At 38.6% G+C, this 15,588-nt stretch overlaps 1 protein-coding gene across 2 annotated transcripts in view; it reads left to right on the top strand.

Moving 5' to 3' along the window:
• The window catches only part of LOC127410689 (tyrosine-protein phosphatase non-receptor type 21-like), a 52,107-nt gene that overhangs the window by 5,967 nt on the left and 30,552 nt on the right, over nucleotides 1-15,588 (top strand). For both annotated transcript variants that reach the window (XM_051645855.1, XM_051645854.1), the window contains exons 5-6: nucleotides 3,372-3,439; nucleotides 3,529-3,599. In XM_051645855.1, coding sequence (XP_051501815.1) covers nucleotides 3,372-3,439; nucleotides 3,529-3,599 — 139 coding nt within the window. The remainder of the gene's footprint in view (nucleotides 1-3,371; nucleotides 3,440-3,528; nucleotides 3,600-15,588) is intronic.

Below are 15,588 nucleotides of genomic sequence, written 5' to 3'. Positions count from 1 at the left end.
TTATGTTTGGCAGTTAAATTGGCTGTGCTGCAGTGGTGCCCTTGTTTGTAATATTGGAATACAGGTGCATTTGTAATTTAATTTTTCCTTTTACTTGGTTTCATTCAATCGGACATTGCCAAACCCCTCTTGACCGGAATAGTTCACACAAAAATGAAAATTCATCATTTACTCATTTTCATTTCCCTCATGTCTTTCCAAACCTGTATGTTGTACTTTCTTCCATGGAACACAACAAGGAGTTTTTCTCCCAATTTGGAATGCGCAATTCCCACTACTTAGTAGGACCTCGTGGTGGCGCGGTTACTCACCACAATCCGGGTGGTGGAGGACAAGTCTCAGTTGCCTCCGCTTCTGAGACCGTCAGTCTGCGCATCTTATCACGTGACTCGTTGTGCATGACACCGCGGAGACTCACAGCATGTGGAGGCTCATGCTACTCTCCGTGATCCATGCACAACTTACCACACGCCCCAATGAGAGCGAGAACCACTAATCATGACCACGAGGAGGTTACCCCATGTGACTCTACCCTCCCTAGCAACCGGGCCAATTTGGTTGCTTAGGAGACCTGGCTGGAGTCACTCAGCACGCCCTGGGATTTGAACTCGTGACACCAGGGGTGGTAGTCAGCGTCAATACTCGCTGAGATACCCAGACCCCCTAAGAGGAGGTTTTTTGAAAAATCTCCATGCTAATTGTTTTCATACAATGTAATGTGTTAAAACAGCAGCTGTCAAGCTCCAAAATGGACAAAAAAACACAGTGTTTTAAGTTATTGACACCACATGGCATTGGTTCTTGCATTTTTCATAACTGATCCTCAAGAAACTTGTCAAGAAAATGTCCTGGATCTATTTTACTCCAAACTCAAAAGGAACAAATAGGAAATTATATTTTGCCTAAAGAAAATGAAGGACCATTACGTTTTTTTTTTCATTGTGACTTTTTCATGACAGTTACATACACAAAAAATACAGTCGTTTTAATATTCACATTACCGCAATGTGAACAAAATGATGTGTTATTTAAATTGTAAAGTATTTATGCATCATAGTAGTACTCCCTTAGTATTGTCTTTAATTTTCACTAATATTTATATAGTGAATTTCAGATATATGCAACACAAAAAAATTACTGTTACGGGAATGTGAATCATCATTGAAAATGGTGAAAGGGAATAGTGAAAGTAAATCGTCCGAACGGGTTATGGTTAGGAATGTGATGATATAATTATCTCATGATTTGGTTTGATATATGATAGATTTATGATCTCGATTCGATATAATAACACTGAAATGACGATGACAGAAAATTGTTTATTTTTTGAAAAATGTTTTCACAATAATTATAATTTCTCAGCAAAATAAAGTTCTTTAATACACAGTATGAATGCTCAAAGTTTAAATAATAAGAGTTTCTTGTTTACTTTTCACTCTAAGAAAAGATCATATTGGGCTACATTCAGGCTGATCAGATGCACAACAATCAATGGAACTCAACAGAACCTGTCCTGAAAAAGGATGTGGAAGTGTAAATTTAAATTTTTATAATTTGTCATCGTTATCACACTTTTTAAAAATATAAAAATTCTACATTCTATCAATTAATATTATTTCTTGAAATTGTATATATAATAATGACATGAGCTGTCAATGTTTGAAATAATGTTTACAATTTACAAGTAATAACATTGAGTTTAAATTAATTTGTATAACAGGCGCTAAAATGGTACTGTCACTTTAAGAGTACAACAAGCAACTCGCATGTGATTAAAATTAAGATTTTTTTTTCCTTTTTTATCTGACTGTAAAGAACAGAAAGGACATTAAAAGACACATTAATCAATAAAAGTGGAGTGTACTCATCTTCGATGGACACACATTACACGGAAGAAATGGTCTGTTTAAATCTCAAGCGCTTTTCAACAAATCAGCTAAATTCAAGCATTTTAAGCACTTCAGGGACCTTGTGCTTACCCTATAAACGGTGTTGAAAATAGCTCTGTAGGGGTAAAATCAAGCGATGGAGAGATTATGATGTTTGATGGGTCATTTCATTTATGATCACATGGACTGAAAACAATGTTGCAAATTTCAAAATAACGAGTTTTGCCGATATTTGGTTCGTAGTTTTTTGGTTTGCTTCATCATCCCTAGTTACGGTAATGAGTGGGGGGTAACATTTCATGAAAATAATGTCACAATGCAAAATATCTTAATTTGATATGTATTAAATATGAACAGGATGTTTTCTTGACAGGTTGTGTGATTGAGATTTGAGCGTAATGGCAGAAGGGAGGATTTTCAGTGAATAACGACTTAAATTTGAGTCTCACATAAAGTTATCATGTGACTTCAGAAGACTTGAAATATAGTGCACAAGTCTTTTGGATGGCATTTGTCCTTTTTTGGAGCTTGACAACCTGTTAATTATTATTTGCTTTCATTGTATGGGGAAAAAAAAGCAACATAAACATTCTTAAAAGCATCTCTTTGTTCAACGGAAGAAATGAAGTCATACGTGCTTGGGATGACATCAGGATGAGTAAATGAGGACAGAATTTTTGGGTGCATTATTCCATTAACATTCCTAAGATAACACAGAGATTTGCGTGTTTGTTGCTTGAGTTCAGTAATTTCATCATGGTGTTTACGTCCAGAAAATTAGAGTGCTATTAATCAAGCTTGACTTGTCCAGCGTTAGCTTTTACCCAAGGGAAGAATCTCATGCACTGCTGACAAAGATATATCTGGCAGCACCGGTTACTGGGCTGCTGTTAACGTCGCAGAAGAACTGACATCAATCACTGTCGCAACCAACTCTTAACTCTGTCACCCATTATGAAATAGTGTCAGCTGCCCGATTTTGCGCTGTCAGAGGGCCCTCATCTTGATTTGAGTCATTTCGACAATGCTAGACGTTCAACACGAGTTATTTTAGTGTACCTGCATTGCTGTGTAAGTAAGCTTCACATGTGATGGTAATGCTTGGGATTGTCGACATAGCTGTGAACATTTCTAACGGGCTTGTCTGGAATGCTGTTAATGTTGAAATGCTACAGTTACAAAAGCGAAATCGATTCCTTCTATCACAAAACGTGTCTCAGGTTTTCTAAAATTAGCCGAGCTGTTTCTCTAAATGCTTTACAAAGTGTCATCTCACACTTTATATTTAAACCACGTTATGTTCTTCCGAAAATGTCAAAATCGTATTTCTTTATTTTTGTATCAGAATTCTTAGTGCATGAAATTGCTGCTTCAAGGTGCTTTCTTTAAAAAATTGTTTTGATATTATTCTTGTTTTATTTGAATGAACTTAATGAGCTTAAAATAAAAATGAATAACTTAAAATTTTGCTGTTGGTTACAGCTGACCTCGGAGACTTCAATCGATATGATTCTCAGGAATTCCTTCAAAAAATTTTGCTTTTCCCAATGGTAAGTAAACTTCAAACCTTTTGCAACCTCTATGTTCCCAAATTCACTCCAGTATGTTTGTGAGGTCCTTCATATCCTTCTTTTCCTAGCCCTGGATTCAAGACGAGAGGGTTGTGGAGGAGGCCATGCAGAAGGTTACCATGCTCTATCAGAACTACCGGTGAGAGTCCATACCTGTAGTCATTGGTGTATTTGCTTCTTTTGTTTAAATTGACCCTTCACTAAGCTCCGCCCCCTTTGGTTATGGTTGCTCGCTCTGACAAGCTCCACAGAACTCCCCATTGGAGTGAATGGGAGATTGCTGTGAAGGACGTGGTTTTTGGCCATATATTCTCATAAATGGAATGGTTAATATTTTTACATGGGCTTGTATGAAGACTGACATTGATTGCTGTTGTTTGAATGAGCTTCAGTGAAGATGCTTTTCAGTTAGAGGCCTCATCTCAAGAGCCGCTGTCAAGCCACGACTTGACTTACTACCAGACTGAAAGTAAATTCAGTGTTTTTGGCAAAGAGAGCTCCATAAAATGCCCTTGTCTTTCATGTCAGAAGGTCTGTTGGTTTGCACGAGCTCTCCTCTCATTACCTTATGTGCTCGGTACTCAGGTTAGGGCCGAGCAATATATTGAATATTTACAATACATCGTCAATGTGTTGATAATTGTAATGCACTTTTTATTTAGCATGGCATTACACAAGTCTTTGAGTATGAAAGCATAAAGATAGATTAGGGTTGCACGATTTGGAGAAAAAGTCATATTGCGATTATTTTGAAAAATACTGTGATTCTGATTTGAACTGGGAGATGGTAAATAAAAAAAAAATAAAAAAACGAGCAAGTATTTCCTTTTGACCAAAATTTGGTAATGTTGCTGTCAAGAAAAAGACTTGGACTATATACTGTAACGGTTCATACTTGAGTCTTCTTAGGGTGTGTTCACACTTGGCAGGTTTGGTTCGATTAAAACGAACTCTGGTGTGATTGCTCTGTTAGTGCGGTTCATTTGAAAAAGTGTGAACGCTGCCATCCGAACCTTGGTGCGCACCAAACAAGCAGACCAAGACTCCCTGAATAGTGGGTCTCAGTCCGCTTCCAAACAAACTCTGGTGCGTTTCGACTGATATATGAACGCAGCATGGACCAAAGACGTCTAAACAGACCTAAACGGACCAATAACAGGAAGTAATTTGCCTTTATTACTGACCTCAAGCATACCTGGTTCTTCTCATCATAGGAGCTATGTTGCCCATTACAGTTCGGTACAGGCATCGGAACCGCCGTCAGCCGTCCTTGCAGCATATCTTCGTTTGTGTGTGCAACGGAGGAATTCCTGCTGCTGTTTTGACTCCTTTACACATTTGATTAGCTCTTCGTTTGTTCTCAGCTGGTAAAAATACCACCATATATACATAAATCCAATGAGCGCATTTAGCCCTGCAGCCAGCATTGTTTTGGATGTTCGGCAAGTTCTGTCGCAAAATATACGCCATAAAACCTGTCCAGTCAGATTGTGACCTTATCCTTATGCCTTTTGTTTTGTATCTTTAGGTTCGGTGTTAAAAATGCCAGTTTGAACGCTGAGCAAACCAGGACTAAATGTGTCGTTTTCTTTTTTGGTCCGGACCGAGAGAACCAAGAGAACCGAACTACAAGTATGAACACACCCTTAAAAAGAGCCAAACTCCAAACGCCTTTTTCACTTAAGCCACAAACAAATAAATAAATAAAACAGTGAAACAAAGAGAGAGAAAACACTTTTTTTTGTATTCACATTGTACCTGATTGGAATTAAGCAAAAGTGAAATTAAAGTGAATATGGAGCGCTTTAAATACAGTGGACTTCTGAGATGTTCACGAGTCAAGTCTCGAGTCTTTAAGCTGGAGTCCGAGTCAAGTCTTGAGTCTTTCATCACGAGTCCGAGTGGAGTCTCAAGTCACTAAACGTTACATGCTCTACTTAAAAATGAGAAATGTATGATCTTTGAAAAAATCTGGGGTACTAATAGGATTCTACCTGAACTTGTACATTTTTATTTTATGATTTCACAGACTTATTCTGTACTGTTTTTTTTGTTTTGTTTTTTGTTTTGTAATAAAGGTGCCGCAGTTTTTCTCAAGGTCAGTTCAACAAGGATGCAATATGACATATGCAATGTAATGCGATATCATTAGGTGTAATTTTGACAAACTTCCCAGCTGTTTTAAGTCCACCAAAAAACTGTACGTGTGCTGAAAACTAGGGATGGTAGCATCATCGTGACAACCGGCCCACCGCGGTGACACAGTGCCACCGGCGGTTATGCATGTGACGTATATCAACTTACATAAATGACCTTACAAAAACTTGAAATACATTTCTGAAATAATGTCATTTAATGAGTATAATAAAGTATTAGATCTTTAGTATCAGTGTTGTGGATTATTTATCATAGAGACGTATAAGTTTCAGGTTTTTAGAGACTTATTGATCCTCATTGTTCTAGTCAGGCCCGGTTCCAGATCAGAATCACTGAGGGTGCTTCTGAAAATAGTGGGCGTGCTCTGTATAAAGTGGAGATGTATCGTAATTACACAATGTTTTAAATAATGTTTAAATGCTACTAAAACAACGTAAATAACAGTTTACGTACAAAACATTTATTGCTTCCTTTTTTTCACATGATCTGTCACTGAAAATGACAGCAAAATCCTGCTCCTGCAGATTAGGACATACTGATTTGCACAGTCATACACGTTCATACGTTTTGATGCAGCAATTGTGTGTTCACAAACTGCAGGGATTTTTGTGTGTTTGATGGGATTCAAGGAAATCTGCTTGCCAATTTACAGTATTGGACTTACATATTCAATTGAGCAGAGGTGTGCAATTGTTTTGGTACAGGGGCATGGTACAGTAAATGATTAATGCCATAGTAACATTCATTTTCTTTGAGCAGAATATTGCACTATTGAGCACTTAAAGGTTTTTTTACGAAGAGCAGAGAGCGTGCACACTCACATGCAGGGTTGCCAGTTTGCATAAATTAAGTATGACATAAGGTGAAATATTTCCTATTTGTGCATGTATAAATCTCTGATTGGGGTGTTGCATCTACAGGTGCATCTCAATAAATTAGAATGTCATGGAAAAGTTCATTTATTTCAGTAATTCAATTCAAATTGTGAAACTCGTGTATTAAATAAATTCAATGCACACAGACTGAAGTAGTTTAAGTCTTTGGTTCTTTTAATTGTGATGATTTTGGCTCACATTAACAAAAACCCACCAATTCACTATCTCAAAAAATTAGAATATGGTGACATGCCAATCAGCTAATCAACGCAAAACACCTGCAAAGGTTTCCTGAGCCTTCAAAATGGTCTCTCAGTTTGGTTCACTAGGCTACACAATCATGGGGAAGACTGCTGATCTGACAGTTGTCCAGAAGACAATCATTGACACCCTTCACAAGGAGGGTAAGCCACAAACATTCATTGGCAAAGAAGCTGGCTGTTCACAGAGTGCTGTATCCAAGCATGTTAACAGAAAGTTGAGTGGAAGGAAAAAGTGTGGAAGAAAAAGATGCACAACCAACCGAGAGAACCGCAGCCTTATGATTGTCAAGCAAAATCGATTCAAGAATTTGGGTGAACTTCACAAGGAATGGACTGAGGCTGGGGTCAAGGCATCAAGAGCCACCACACACAGACGTGTCAAGGAATTTGGCTACAGTTGTCGTATTCCTCTTGTTAAGCCACTCCTGAACCACTGACAACGTCAGAGGCGTCTTACCTGGGCTAAGGAGAAGAAGAACTGGACTGTTGCCCAGTGGTCCAAAGTCCTCTTCAGATGAGAGCAAGTTTTGTATTTCATTTGGAAACCAAGGTCCTAGAGTCTGGAGGAAGGGTGGAGAAGCTCATAGCCCAAGTTCCTTGAAGTCCAGTGTTAAGTTTCCACAGTCTGTGATGATTTGGGGTGCAATGTCATCTGCTGGTGTTGGTCCATTGTGTTTTTTGAAAACCAAAGTCACTGCACCCATTTACCAAGACATTTTGGAGCACTTCATGCTTCCTTCTGCTGACCAGCTTTTTAAAGATGCTGATTTCATTTTCCAGCAGGATTTGGCACCTGCCCACACTGCCAAAAGCACCAAAAGTTGGTTAAATGACCATGGTGTTGGTGTGCTTCACTGGCCAGCAAACTCACCAGACCTGAACCCCATAGAGAATCTATGGGGTATTGTCAAGAGGAAAATGAGAAACAAGAGACCAAAAAATGCAGATGAGCTGAAGGCCACTGTCAAAGAAACCTGGGCTTCCATACCACCTCAGCAGTGCCACAAACTGATCACCTCCATGCCACACCGAATTGAGGCAGTAATTAAAGCAAAAGGAGCCCCTACCAAGTAATGAGTACATATACAGTCAATGAACATACTTTCCAGAAGGCCAACAATTCACTAAAAATGTTTTATTTTATTGGTCTTATGATGTATTCTAATTTTTTGAGATAGTGAATTGGTGGGTTTTTGTTAAATGTGAGCCAAAATCATCACAATTAAAAGAACCAAAGACTTAAACTACTTCAGTCTGTGTGCATTGAATTTATTTAATACACGAGTTTCACAATTTGAGTTGAATTACTGAAATAAATGAACTTTTCCACGACATTCTAATTTATTGAGATGCACCTGTATTATCTGGCAACCCTGAGCATATTAAAAGCTTGTGGATGCACGATAGGTCCCAATGCCAGATAAATGAAAGATCTAATAAAAAACGTTCATGATAAATCGACCCCCGGGCAGCAGTTTGCCCTGGTCTGCAATTGAGGGTGCTCTAAGGTTCATTTGAGGGTGCTTAGAACCCCCGTAGAACCGGGCCTGGTTCTAGTAACGGTGCGTGATCACAATACTCATAGCGCTACTCAAGACAAACGCACACCACTGATAGGTGTATCAACTACATGTCCATTCATCCCTGACTGAAGTTACATTAAATTCCTTCCCAAACTCACACACAGGAGAGTTTATTCGTGATAACGTCTCAACAAACAACATTAAAAGAAAGGGCTCTAACCTGTTAATGTGCTCTATCTAGAACTCAAGCCTCGTTGTGCATTCGCTGCCTTAATTGATTCACTGATTTGTTATATTAGATTAATGCTGTTGATTTATAGGCTATATACAGTATATAAGAAGCTTTTGAAAATAGGTTATTAAAAAGCTCTTCAGTTTACCGGGGGCTCACACACGGGCAGTCCTCAGTACTCTCTCTACAACTTCATCTGTACAAGCTCCTTTGTGTATTCGCTTAATGCAGATGATAGTGGTATTATTGTATTTATTCTGTTGGTGGCTTGTTTATCTCACATATATAGGCTATATATAATACGTTTGAAAATAGGTGATTATGAAAGCACATCCACTGGAATCAGCTCTTTCATCTCTCAACACCCAACAATACGAGTGGATCATTTGAATAAACAAGGTTTTATTCAACAAGATTTTTCTTATAAAACACTGTTAGTGCATTGGTAATATCTTGCATTGTTTTTTATTTCTCGTCATATTTCCGTCAATGTTTGAATTAAAATTGTTAAAATTATCCTCATTATGCCGTCTTTGTAAATGGAATCAAATAACAAACATTTGTGTTTAATTTCGTTGACCAGATTAACACCACGTTCTGGACGTGTATTGAGTGCGGCTGGAAACATGAGACACAGCCAATATGTAAGCACTGTAAGAGAATGGTGCCGTACACCGCGGCTAACACAAGCACTATGCAAAGACACCAACAGAACCACCGCAGCTCTCAACTAAAATCAACCAGGTTTGAAGTGACTCATGTGAAATCATACAGGAGAGAAACCAGTCAGTTGAATTTGTGGCAAAACCTTTTACAGTGCTTGCATAATTCATACTCAGAAAGTAGAACTGAAGTGACATTCATTACAAGATTAGTTAAAACATTTCAAAATGCACCTGCATTGTTTTGCATTTTGTGACTTTCAGTCGAATAAAAGTCTATTTTTCCAGTCGTATACACTACTGGTCAAAAGTTCTGAAACACTTGACTGAAATGTTTCTCATGATCTTTAAAATCTTTTGATTTGAAGGCGTATGCTTAAATGTTTGAAATTAGTTTTGTAGACACAAATATAATTGTGCCACCATATTAATTTCATTACAAAACTAACATTTATTTCAAAAAAAAGTTTTTGAAATGGATGACTTGGACCAAATAATAAAGAAAAGCAGCCAATAAGTGCCCAATATAGATGGGAACTCCTTCAATACTGTTTAAAAAGCATCCCAGGGTGATACCTCAAGAAGCTGGATGAGAAAATGTCAAGACTAAATTCTAGGCAAAGGGTGACTACTTTGAAGATGCTAAAATATGGGGGCCTGGGTAGCTCAGTGGTAAAGATGCTGGCTATCACCCCTGGAGTTCGCTAGTTCGAATCCCAGGGCGTGCTGAGTGACTCCAGCCAGGTCTCCTAAGCAACCAAATTGGCCCGGTTGCTAGGGAGGGTAGAGTCACATGGGGTAACCTCCTTGTGATCGCTATAATGTGGTTCGTTCTCAGTGGGGCACGTGGTGAGTTGAGCGTGGTTGGCGTGAAGCCTCCACACGCGCTATGTCTCCGTGGCAACACGCTCAACAAGCCATGTGATAAGATGCGCGGGTTGACAATCTCAGACGCGGAGGCAACTGGGATTCGTCCTCCGCCACCCGGACTGAGGCGAATCACTAAGCGACCACGAGGACATAAAGCACATTGGGAATTGGGCATTCCAAATTGGGAGAAAGAAAAAAAAAAAAACAGTTTTGGATTTTGTTTAGTCACAACATAATTCCCATAGTTCCATTTATGTTATTCCATAGTTTTGATGACTTTACTATTATTCTAAAATGTGAAAAATTATAATAAAGAATGAGTGTTTCAAAACATTTGACCGGTGTATATAGTGTTAAAATACCGTCTCGTTCTCGCGAACCCAGTATCGTGTATCTTCTCGTGAGCTAAGTGTATCGTCACACCCCTAATATAGTGTGTGGATATATATATATATCTCCGATCAGCAACAACATTAAAACCACCTGCCTAATATCATGTAGGTCCCCCTCGTACTGCCAAAACAGCTCTGTCCCGTTGAAGCATGGACTCCACAAGACCTCTGAAGGTGTCCTGTGGTATCTGGCACTAAGACGTTAGCAGCAGATCCTTTAAGTCCTGTAAGTTGCGAGGTGGGGCCTCCATGGATCGGACTTGTTGGTCCTGCACATCCCATAGATGTTCAGTCAGATTGAGATCTGGGGAATTTGGAGGCCAAGTCAACACCTTGAACCCTTCATCATGTTCCTCAAACCATTCCTGAACAATTTTTGCAGTGTGGCAGAGCGCATTATCCTGCTGAGAGCGGACACTGCCATCAGGGAATACCGTTGCCATGAAGAGGTGTCCGTGGTCTGCAACAATCTTTAGGTAGGTGGTACGTGTCAAATTAACATCCACATGAATGCCAGGACCCAAGGTGTCCCAGCAGAACATTGCCCAGAGCATCACACTGCCTCCGCCGGCCTGCCTTCTTCCCATAGTGCATCCTGCTGGCATCTCTTCCCCAGGTAAATGACACACACGCACCCAGCCGTCCACATGATCTAAAAGAAAATGTGATTCATCAGATCAGGCCACCTTCTTCCATTGCTCCATGGTCCAGTCCTGACCTTCACGTGCCCATTGTAGGCGCTTTCGGCGGTGGACAGTGGTCAGCATGGGCACTCGTGACCGGTCTGCGGCTACACAGCCCCATATGCAGCAAGCTGTGATGCACTGTGTGTTCTGACACCTTTCTATCATGGCCAGCATTACGTTTTTCAGCAATTTGTGCTACAGTAGTTCTTCCGTGGGATCGGACCAGACAGGCTAGCCTTCGCCTTGGGGGACCATGACCCTGTCACCGGTTCACCTGTTGTCCTTCCTTGGACCACTTTTGGTAGGTACTAACCACTGTAAACTGGGAACACTCCACAAGACCTGCCAGTTTTGGAGATGCTCTGACCCAGTCGTCTAGCCATCACAATTTGGTCCTTGTCAAAGTCACTCAGCGGGGTATTTAAAAAAAACAAAAACAAAAATAATTTTTTTCTTATGGATTATTTCCTTTGTTTCATTGCTTTCAGATGTCAAGTTTAATGAGGAAAGTTTTATAATAATAATACTAGTCAACAACATTAGACTGAAATGTGAAATTTAGCATTGTGGTAAGGTTGATTACCACTTTTTGATTACCAACAATTATTATTTTATTTTTTTACTCTATGTTTGTCAAGTTCCAAATAAAAAGAAAATGATATTAGAGGAAGTAGTTTTAATTTATAAAATACTTAATTCAATTACTGGATTTTTCAAAAATAGGCATTACAGTATGATTATTTAATATATATATACACTGTACACCAATTTTATATGATACCCTGACGTTTTTAAAAGGATCGGGTATCGGTCCGACGAGCCCGATCCAAATCGGATACTGTGTGTTAGTCATGTTCGTTACTGTCAAGCTCAAAAAAATGACATAAAAGAACCATTGAAACAATGAAAGTAGTTCATATGACTCGTGCATTTCATTCAAAGCCACTTGAAGATGTGCAATAGCTCTGTGAATCACAAAAGGCTGTGTTTAATAAGTAAATGCACACACAGCTCCAGTGCGTTATTGAATGGTGCTGCTCTGTCTACACACACACTCGCGGCTGTTTTTAGCCTTCACGCGATGCGCAATATTTGAGCGCTACTCACGAACAACATCTCAGATGTAGATGCTCAATAGTTCAGTTCACTTATAATCAGGGGTGTAAAGTAATTGAGTAAAAATACTTAAGTATTATGCTTAAGTATTATAATTTGGGATTTTACTCAAGTGCAAATTGAACTGAATACTTTTACTTAATTATATTTCCAATGGAAATAATAGTACTTTTTACTCCTTACAATTTTATTTAAACTTGAAAAGTACTCATTACATTTTTGCGTATAATTTTTCTTCATCTCACTGGACTGAAGCCGATCTTTTACTGCATTCGACAAATAACACGACAGACCAGAGTTCAGTCATTTCAAATGCTGTGTCACACAGCAGCTGTGTGGAGTTCCAACCATCTGCAGAGGTGGAATTTAGGATCTACTTTGCGCTTCGGATACGTTGAAATATTTGTGACTTTTGGTTCACGTGTCGACTCGCGTGCTCAGGACTCGTACTTTGTATCGCATATGCAACACTATCAGTTGAGCTACCGTGCATTTTGATCACACTTAAACTTGTAAATGAGTTGGTTATGTAATGCAAACATTAAAATGAGTCATGCGCTATAGTATGAATGAATGATACATTTATATAGCGCTTTTCTGACACTACACTCAAAGTGCTTTACACAGTGAACAGGGGACTCTCGTCAACCATCACCAGTGTGCAGCATCCACCTGGATGATGCGACGGCAGCCATAGTGCGCTCACCACACACCAGCTGTTGGTAGAGAGGAGAGCGATAGAGCCAATTATTGGATGGGGATAATTAGGAGGCCATGATAGATAAGGGCCAATGGCCAGGACACCAGGGTTACACCCCTACTCTTTGAGAAGTGTCCTGAGATTTTTAATGACCACAAACAGTTTAAAGTCTCATCCGAAGGACAGTGCCAATTTTTTACACTATAGTGTCCCCCATTACTATACTGGGGCATTAGGACCCACACAAACCGCAGGGTGAGCACCCCCTGCTGGCCTCCCTAATACCTCTTCCAACAGCAGCCTTAGTTTTCCCCAGGAGGTCTCCCATCCAGGTACTGACCAGGCTCAACCCTGCTTAGCTTCAGTGGACAAACGGTCTTGAGCTACAGGGTGATATGGTTGCTAACAGTGCCGATAGTAAAGGCATTTATATGTCATTAGAAAGCATTGTGTGAGGAACAGAGCGAAAAGTAAGTTTATGAACTGATAATCTGCAGTTTTACTCGTTATTTGAGTGAAAGGGGATAGAAGTCATTGTTTCAGTGCCTCGTGTTCATTCCACCAGGAAATTGCTGTGTTACATACAGTACAACAGACCACATAGAAATCTTTTTGCAAAAATTGTTATTGTAAGATGACCAGGCTTTAAATACCACTAGGGGAAAAATGACAGTCGGAGACATTAAAAAGGCGAATTAACAAAACAGTCGAATTTAACATCATCTCACACAATCTTCTCTCTTGATTTTATTCTAGCTAGGAAAAGTTACTTTTTACTTTAATACTTAAGTACAATTTAATGTGAATACTTTTTTTTACTTTCACTCAAATATGTTTTTGGCTAGACACTTGGACTTTGAATTGAGTAAAAATTTCACTCAGTATCCAGATTTTCACTTAAGTATAATTTCTGAGTACTTTTTACACCCCTGCTTATATGCATTTAGAGTGGCACTGGAGGTGCTTTTTTTTTTTTAACCAGAATTTGAATAAGTGAATTAAACTACTGTGAACTTGCCTACAAACAGACACATACAGGACTTCCTGGAGAGTTCAGAATGTCAAAATAAAAGCGTGAGGGATTTAAAAGTTAAAAGGTGTCACGGAGAGACTCACGGAGGCAGAGATATTAACTCAGTAGCAGGGTTTATTGAACAGATGATTGAAACAGTGATGTAAACATTGTTAGTAAATCCAGTTGAGCAGAGTGGCAAACAGCAGGTGAGTAATATCCAGACAGGGTATAGATACGATGAACAGATAACTCACAACAGTCTTGTGATACTTGCAGGCAATAATAAAGACAGGTATGTTTGACATAGTAGAAAGGTCTGGAGTCTCAGAGATACTATCATTGAGAACAGACAAAGAGTGTGTGTGAAAGCGGGGTATATATGCAGTCCTTGATTAGCCACTAATGATATGCAGGTGTGTGTAATCATAACTCAGGGGAGAGTGAGCTTTGACAGCAGTGAAGAAGAAAGAGAGAGAGAGAGATCGGTGGATCTGTGACAAAAGGTGCACGATTGAGATATTACTATTATAATATATTATTATTATTATTTGTTTACAAATTATAATAATATTTAAGTTGAATGGGTTCCAAAAAATAACTGTGTGAATGAAAAGTGATATCTTACAACTAAATTGAACAAAAAAGAAATCTGAATCCTTTAAAGTCCAGATATTAGTTGAGAAAAAAAAAAAACAGCTTCTTTTCTACTGAGGAATTACTGTTAATTTTGCTGCTATATTATCCACTATACTAGTTAATAAAGTGTTTCTTAATAAGCTATACATTTATATTGAAATAATGTGTAGCTGGAGGTTTGTGTTTCTTTACATATTAAAGAAACAAAGTTCCACAAAATAATGTAAAGATATTCTAAACTGATTATGCAAATAAAACAACACTGGTATCGGCCGATACTGAGATTTCCGATATCGGAATCGGATCGGAAGAGAAAAAGTGGTATCGGTGCATCCCTAATGATTATGTGTAAAGCATGATAACTTCACTTTCTAAGGGACTGTTGTTTAATATCTTCCCATCACCACAATATTAATGTGGTGAAATGTAAATAATAATATCGATATTTTGCGTGCAAATATCGATACAATATCACGAGGAAAAATATCATGATACTTTAACATATTATTTTTTCCCATCTCTAATTAATATTCAACTTTAAAACCTCATCTGATTACGACATAATTTCACTCGCTTGTGGCGCCCCCCACTGGACATTTCACTGGGAAACTGCAGCCAAACGCGTAATAAGGCACGTAATTTCATTTTACAAAATTTTTTGCCACGGTCATGTAAAGTTCATGAGACCAGGCTGTAAATATCAATCTTCCTTTTGTTCATTTAGTGAAAGATATTGGAAAATATAGTTTTCTATATTGGATTATTTTAAATACGACTAACTTTTTTGGCATTTCAGAGCAAATACAGCAATAAACCAAGCGATAAATATTGAATATCAAAATATTGAGATGCAAGTTCATTTATTTATTTTTACAGCTACTGCAAAGCCTAACGTAGGTTATTTCTTTCTTTTTTTTTTCATGTCATGGCATGCAGTTGAATTTGTTTTTTGGAAGGAAGATGTGTCTCGATCCTAAATCCCTGATGTCATTTAATTGTAA

Source organism: Myxocyprinus asiaticus, chromosome 20 (genome assembly GCF_019703515.2).
Source record: "Myxocyprinus asiaticus isolate MX2 ecotype Aquarium Trade chromosome 20, UBuf_Myxa_2, whole genome shotgun sequence".
Lineage (NCBI taxonomy): Eukaryota > Metazoa > Chordata > Actinopteri > Cypriniformes > Catostomidae > Myxocyprinus > Myxocyprinus asiaticus.
Note: the sequence above shows the minus strand (reverse complement) of the source record. Positions and strands in the feature narration are given on the sequence as shown.